Here is a 7,500-nt window from a genome sequence, read left to right on the forward strand (position 1 = left end):
GAAGGTGTGTGTCTGTGTGGCGGTGTGTGTGTGTCTGTGTGTCTGTGTGTGTCTGTGTGTGTCTGTGTGTCTGTGTGTGTGTGTGGAGGAGACACGGGGCAGAGACGCAGCTCAACAAGTTCTATACCAAGAAGGTGTGTGTGTCTCTGTCTGTGTGTGTGTCTGTGTGTGTCTGTGTGTGTCTCTGTGTGTGTGTCTATGTGTGTGTGTCTGTGTGTCTGTGTGTGTGTCTGTGTGTGTCTGTGGCGGTGTGTGTGTGTGTGTCTGTGTGTGTGTGGAGGAGACACGGGGCAGAGACGCAGCTCAACAAGTTCTATACCAAGAAGGTGTGTGTCTGTGTCTGTGTGTGTGTTTGTGTGTGTCTGTGTGTGTGTCTGTGTGTGTCTGTGTGTGTCTGTGTGTGTGTCTATGTGTGTGTCTGTGTGTGTCTGTGTCTGTGTGTGTGTTTGTCTGTGTGTGTGTCTCTGTCTGTGTGTGTCTATGTGTGTCTCTGCCTGTGGAGGAGACACGGGGCAGAGACGCAGCTCAACAAGTTCTATACCAAGAAGGTGTGTGTCTGTGTGTGTGTCTGTGTGTCTGTGTGTGTGTCTGTGTGTGTGCCTGTGTGTGTGTGTGGAGGAGACACGGGGCAGAGACGCAGCTCAACAAGTTCTATACCAAGAAGGTGTGTGTCTGTGTGTGGCGGTGTGTTTGTCTGTGTGTGTCTGTGTGTCTCTGTCTGTGTGTGTGTGTGTCTGTGTGTGTCTATGTGTGTCTCTGTGTGTGTGTGTCTCTGCCTGTGGAGGAGACACGGGGCAGAGACGCAGCTCAACAAGTTCTATACCAAGAAGGTGTGTGTCTGTGTGTGGCGGTGTGTGTCTGTGTGTGTGTGTCTATGTGTGTTTCTGTGTGTGTGTGTGTGTCTGTGTGTGTGTGTCTATGTGTGTGTCTGTGTGTCTGTGTCTGTGTGTGTGTCTGTGTGTGTGTGTGGAGGAGACACGGGGCAGAGACGCAGCTCAACAAGTTCTATACCAAGAAGGTGTGTGTCTGTGTGTGGTGGTGTGTAGCGGTGTGTGTGTGTCTGTGTGTGTGTCTGTGGAGGAGACACGGGGTAGAGACGCAGCTCAACAAGTTCTATACCAAGAAGGTGTGTGTCTGTGTGTGTCTGTGTGTCTGTGTCTGTGTGTGTCTGTGTGTGTGTCTGTGTGTGTGTCTGTGTGTGTGTCTGTGTGTGTCTGTGTGTCTGTGTCTGTGTGTGTCTGTGTGTGTGTCTGTGTGTGTGTCTGTGTGTGTGTCTGTGTGTGTGTCTGTGTGTGTGTGTGGAGGAGACACGGGGCAGAGACGCAGCTCAACAAGTTCTATACCAAGAAGGTGTGTCTGTGTGTGTGGCGGTGTGTGTCTGTGTGTGGCGGTGTGTGTGTGTGGAGGAGACACGGGGCAGAGACGCAGCTCAACAAGTTCTATACCAAGAAGGTGTGTGTCTGTGTGTGGCGGTGTGTCTGTGTGTGTCTGTGTGTGTGTGTCAGTGTGTGTGTCTGTGTGTGTGTTTGGAGGAGACACGGGGCAGAGACGCAGCTCAACAAGTTCTATACCAAGAAGGTGTGTGTCTGTGTGTGTCTGTGTGTGTCTGTGTGTGTCTGTGTGTGTCTGTGTGTCTCTGTGTGTCTATGTGTGTGTCTGTGTGTGTGTGTCTGTGTGGGTATCTAAGTCTCTGTGTGTGTCTGTGTGTGTGTGTGTGTCACAGTGCCGGGAGCTGTACTACTGTGTGTGTCTCTGTATCTAAGTCTCTGTGTGTGTGTGTCTAAGTGTGTGTGTCTGTGTGTCTGTGTGTGTGTGTGTCACAGTGCCGGGAGCTGTACTACTGTGTGTGTGTCTCTGTATCTAAGTCTCTGTGTGTGTGTCTAAGTGTGTGTGTCTAAGTGTGTCTGTGTGTCTGTCTGTGTGTGTGTGTCACAGTGCCGGGAGCTGTACTACTGTGTGTGTGTGTATCTAAGTCACTGTGTGTGTCTGTGTGTCTGTGTATCTAAGTCTCTGTGTGTGTGTCTGTTTGTGTGTGTGTCTGTGTGTGTGTGTGTCACAGTGCCAGGAGCTGTACTACTGTGTGTCTGTGTGTGTTTAAGTGTGTGTGTGTCTGTGTGTGTGTGTGTGTCTGTGTGTGTGTCTGTGTGTCACAGTACCGGGAGCTGTACTACTGTGTGTCTGTGTGTATCTAAGTGTGTGTGTGTCTGTGTGTGTGTGTGTGAGTGTCACAGTGCCGGGAGCTGTACTACTGTGTGTGTCTGTGTGTGTCTCTGTGTGTGTGTATCTAAGTGTGTCTGTGTGTGTCTCTGTGTGTGTGTATCTAAGTGTGTGTGTGTGTCTTTCTGTGTGTGTGTCTGTGTGTGTGTATCTAAGTCTCTGTGTGTATGTGTGTCACAGTGCCGGGAGCTGTACTACTGTGTGTGTGTCTCTGTATCTAAGTCTCTGTGTGTGTGTCTAAGTGTGTGTGTGTGTGTGTCTGCGTGTGTGTGTGTGTGTGTCACAGTGCCGGGAGCTGTACTACTGTGTGTGTGTGTCTGTGTGTGTCTGTGTGTGTGTGTGTGTGTCTAAGTGTGTGTGTCTGTGTGGCTGTGTGTATGTCTTTGTGTCACAGTGCCGGGAGCTGTACTACTGTGTGTGTGTGTGTCTAAGTGTGTGTGTGTGTCTAAGTGTGTGTGTGTCTGTGTGTGTGTGTGTCACAGTGCCGGGAGCTGTACTACTGTGTGTGTGTGTGTCTAAGTGTGTGTGTGTCTGTGTGTCTGTGTGTGTGTCACAGTGCCGGGAGCTGTACTACTGTGTGTGTGTGTCTAAGTGTGTGTGTGTGTCTAAGTGTGTGTGTGTCTGTGTGTGTCACAGTGCCGGGAGCTGTACTACTGTGTGTGTGTGTCTGTGTGTGTCTGTGTGTGTGTGTGTGTCTAAGTGTGTGTGTCTGTGTGTCTGTGTGTGTGTGTGTCACAGTGCCGGGAGCTGTACTACTGTGTGTCTGTGTGTCTAAGTGTGTGTGTCTGTGTCTGTGTGTCTGTGTGTGTGTCACAGTGCCGGGAGCTGTACTACTGTGTGTCTGTGTGTCTAAGTGTGTGTGTCTGTGTCTGTGTGTCTGTGTGTGTGTCACAGTGCCGGGAGCTGTACTACTGTGTGTGTGTGTGTGTGTCTAAGTGTGTGTGTCTGTGTGTGTGTGTGTCACAGTGCCGGGAGCTGTACTACTGTGTGTCTGTGTGTGTCTAAGTGTGTGTGTGTGTCTAAGTGTGTGTGTCTGTGTGTATGTCTTTGTGTCACAGTGCCAGGAGCTGTACTACTGTGTGTTTGTGTGTGTCTAAGTCTGTGTGTGTCTAAGTGTGTGTGTGTCTGTGTGTGTCTGTGTGTGTGTGTGTGTGTCACAGTGCCGGGAGCTGTACTACTGTGTGTGTCTGTGTGTATCTAAGTCTCTGTGTGTGTGTGTCTAAGTGTGTGTGTGTCTGTGTGTGTGTGTCACAGTGCCGGGAGCTGTACTACTGTGTGTGTGTGTGTGTATCTAAGTGTGTGTGTGTCTGTGTGTGTCTAAGTGTGTGTATCTAAGTGTGTGTGTGTGTGTCTGCGTGTGTGTGTGTGTGTGTCACAGTGCCGGGAGCTGTACTACTGTGTCTGTGTGTGTCTTAGTGTGTGTGTGTGTCTAAGTGTGTGTGTCTGTGTGTCTGTGTGTCTAAGTGTGTGTGTCTGTGTTTGTGTGTGTCACAGTGCCGGGAGCTGTACTACTGTGTGTGTCTGTGTGTGTGTCTGTGTGTGTGTGTGTCTAAGTGTGTGTGTCTGTGTGTCTGTGTGTGTGTGTGTCTGTGTGTGTGTCTGTGTGTGTGTGTCACAGTGCCGGGAGCTGTACTACTGTGTGTCTGTGTGTGTCTAAGTGTGTGTGTGTGTCTAAGTGTGTGTGTCTGTGTGTGTGTGTCTGTGTGTGTCACAGTGCCGGGAGCTGTACTACTGTGTGTGTGTCTCTGTGTGTGTGTGTCTGTGTGTCTAAGTGTGTGTGTGTGTCTAAGTGTGTGTGTGTGTCTCTGTGTGTCACAGTGCCGGGAGCTGTACTACTGTGTGTGTGTGTCTGTCTAAGTGTGTGTGTCTGTGTGTGTGTGTGTGTATCTAAGTGTGTGTGTGTGTCTGTCTGTGTGTGTGTCTGTGTGTGTCACAGTGCCGGGAGCTGTACTACTGTGTGTGTGTGTCTAAGTGTGTGTGTGTGTCTAAGTGTGTATGTGTCTGTGTGTGTCACAGTGCCGGGAGCTGTACTACTGTGTGTGTCTGTGTGTATCTAAGTCTCTGTGTGTGTGTGTGTCTAAGTGTGTGTGTCTGTGTGTCTGTGTGTGTGTGTGTCACAGTGCCGGGAGCTGTACTACTGTGTGTCTGTGTGTCTAAGTGTGTGTGTCTGTGTCTGTGTGTCTGTGTGTGTGTCACAGTGCCGGGAGCTGTACTACTGTGTGTGTGTGTGTGTCTAAGTGTGTGTGTCTGTGTGTGTGTGTGTGTCACAGTGCCGGGAGCTGTACTACTGTGTGTCTGTGTGTGTCTAAGTGTGTGTGTGTGTCTAAGTGTGTGTGTCTGTGTGTATGTCTTTGTGTCACAGTGCCGGGAGCTGTACTACTGTGTGTTTGTGTGTGTCTAAGTCTGTGTGTGTGTCTGTGTCTGTGTGTGTGTGTGTCTAAGTGTGTGTGTGTCTGTGTGTGTCTGTGTGTGTCTGTGTGTGTTTGTCTGTGTGTCACAGTGCCGGGAGCTGTACTACTGTGTGTGTCTGTGTGTATCTAAGTCTCTGTGTGTGTGTGTGTCTAAGTGTGTGTGTGTCTGTGTGTGTGTGTGTCACAGTGCCGGGAGCTGTACTACTGTGTGTGTGTGTGTGTGTCTAAGTGTGTGTGTGTCTGTGTGTGTCTGTGTGTGTCTGCGTGTGTGTGTGTGTGTCACAGTGCCGGGAGCTGTACTACTGTGTGTCTGTGTGTGTCTAAGTGTGTGTGTGTGTCTAAGTGTGTGTGTCTGTGTGTCTGTGTGTATGTCTTTGTGTCACAGTGCCGGGAGCTGTACTACTGGGTGTGTGTGTGTCTAAGTGTGTGTGTGTGTGTCTAAGTGTGTGTGTGTCTGTGTGTCTGTGTATATGTCTTTGTGTCACACTGCCGGGAGCTGTACTACTGTGTGTGTCTGTGTGTGTGTCTTTGTGTGTGTGTGTCTAAGTGTGTGTGTCTGTGTGTGTGTGTGTCACAGTGCCGGGAGCTGTACTACTGTGTGTCTGTGTGTGTCTAAGTGTGTGTGTGTGTGTGTGTCTAAGTGTGTGTGTCTGTGTGTCTGTGTGTGTGTGTGTCTGTGTGTGTGTGTCTGTGTGTCTGTGTGTGTGTGTCACAGTGCCGGGAGCTGTACTACTGTGTGTCTGTGTGTGTCTAAGTGTGTGTGTGTGTCTAAGTGTGTGTGTGTGTCTGTGTGTGTCACAGTGCCGGGAGCTGTACTACTGTGTGTGTGTGTGTGTGTCTAAGTGTGTGTGTCTGTGTGTGTGTGTGTCACAGTGCCGGGAGCTGTACTACTGTGTGTCTGTGTGTGTCTAAGTGTGTGTGTGTGTCTAAGTGTGTGTGTGTTTGTCTTTGTGTCACAGTGCCGGGAGCTGTACTACTGTGTGTGTGTGTGTGTATCTAAGTGTGTGTGTGTCTGTGTGTGTCTGTGTGTGTGTGTGTGTAAGTGTGTGTGTCTGTGTGTCTGTGTGTGTCTGTGTGTCACAGTGCCGGGAGCTGTACTACTGTGTGTGTGTGTGTGTCTAAGTGTGTGTGTGTGTCTAAGTGTGTGTGTCTAAGTGTGTGTGTGTGTCTCTGTGTGTCACAGTGCCGGGAGCTGTACTACTGTGTGTGTGTGTGTGTCTGTGTGTGTGTCTGTGTGTGTGTGTGTGTGTCTGTGTGTGTGTCTGTGTGTGTGTCTCTGTGTCTCTGTGTGTGTGTGTGTGTCTGTGTGTGTCTGTGTGTGTGTGTGTGTCTGTGTGTCACAGTGCCGGGAGCTGTACTACTGTGTGTGTGTGTGTGTCTAAGTGTGTGTGTCTGTGTGTCTGTGTGTGTGTCACAGTGCCGGGAGCTGTACTACTGTGTGTGTGTGTGTGTCTGTGTGTGTGTGTGTGTATGTGTGTGTCTGTGTGTGTCTAAGTGTGTGTGTCTGTGTGTCACAGTGCCGGGAGCTGTACTACTGTGTGTGTGTGTGGGTCTAAGTGTGTGTGTCTGTGTGTGTCTAAGTGTGTGTGTCTGTGTGTGTCTAAGTGTGTGTATCTGTGTGTGTGTGTCACAGTGCCGGGAGCTGTACTACTGTGTGTGTGTGTGTGTCTAAGTGTGTGTGTGTCTAAGTGTGTGTGTCTGTGTGTGTGTCTCTGTGTATTTGTGTCACAGTGCCGGGAGCTGTACTACTGTGTGTGTGTGTGTCTAAGTGTGTGTGTGTGTCTAAGTGTGTGTGTCTGTGTGTCTGTGTGTGTGTCTGTGTGTCTGTGTGTGTGTCTGTGTGTGTGTGTGTGTCACAGTGCCGGGAGCTGTACTACTGTGTGTGTGTGTCTGTGTGTGTGTGTGTATGTCAGTGTATCTGTGTCTGTGTGTCACAGTGCCGGGAGCTGTACTACTGTGTGTCTAACTGTGTGTGTCTGTGTGTGTGTGTCTGTCACAGTGCCGGGAGCTGTACTACTGTGTGTGTGTGTGTGTATCTAAGTGTGTGTGTGTCTAAGTGTGTGTGTGTTTGTCTTTGTGTCACAGTGCCGGGAGCTGTACTACTGTGTGTGTGTGTGTGTCTCTGTATCTAAGTCTCTGTGTGTGTGTGTCTAAGTGTGTGTATCTGTGTGTGTGTGTTTCACAGTGCCGGGAGCTGTACTACTGTGTGTCTGTGTGTGTCTAAGTGTGTGTGTGTGTGTCTAAGTGTGTGTGTCTGTGTGTGTGTGTGTGTCTGTGTCTGTGTGTCACAGTGCCGGGAGCTGTACTACTGTGTGTGTGTGTGTGTCTAAGTGTGTGTGTGTGTCTGTGTGTCTGTGTGTGTGTGTGTGTGTCACAGTGCCGGGAGCTGTACTACTGTGTGTGTGTGTGTGTATCTAAGTGTGTGTGTGTCTGTGTGTCTAAGTGTGTGTGTGTTTGTCTTTGTGTCACAGTGCCGGGAGCTGTACTACTGTGTGTGTGTGTGTGTATCTAAGTGTGTGTGTGTCTGTGTGTGTGTCTGTGTGTGTGTCTGTGTGTGTCTAAGTGTGTGTATCTAAGTGTGTGTGTGTGTGTCTGTGTGTATGTCTTTGTGTCACAGTGCCGGGAGCTGTACTACTGTGTGTCTGTGTGTGTCTAAGTGTGTGTGTGTGTGTGTAAGTGTGTGTGTCTGTGTGTGTGTGTGTCTGTGTCTGTGTGTCACAGTGCCGGGAGCTGTACTACTGTGTGTGTCTAAGTGTGTGTGTGTGTCTGTCTGTGTGTGTGTATGTATTTGTGTCACAGTGCCGGGAGCTGTACTACTGTGTGTCTGTGTGTGTCTAAGTGTGTGTGTGTCTAAGTGTGTGTGTCTAAGTGT

At 49.8% G+C, this 7,500-nt stretch overlaps 1 protein-coding gene across 9 annotated transcripts in view; it reads left to right on the forward strand.

Annotated features, from left to right (window-relative positions):
• Positions 1–7,500, forward strand: part of LOC142923255 (uncharacterized) — a 65,737-nt gene that overhangs the window by 23,888 nt on the left and 34,349 nt on the right. The window contains exon 1 of one of the 9 annotated variants that reach the window (XM_076064263.1): positions 1–830. This exon is cut by the window's left edge and continues 233 nt beyond it. The exons of 7 other annotated variants lie outside the window; for them this stretch is intronic. In XM_076064263.1, coding sequence (XP_075920378.1) covers positions 1–830 — 830 coding nt within the window. One more of the 9 variants, XM_076064268.1, reaches the window with a different exon arrangement.

Source organism: Petromyzon marinus, unplaced genomic scaffold (assembly GCF_048934315.1).
Source record: "Petromyzon marinus isolate PM22_M1 ecotype Great Lakes invasive population unplaced genomic scaffold, UKy_Petmar_22M1.pri1.0 PM_Scaffold_369, whole genome shotgun sequence".
NCBI lineage: Eukaryota > Metazoa > Chordata > Hyperoartia > Petromyzontiformes > Petromyzontidae > Petromyzon > Petromyzon marinus.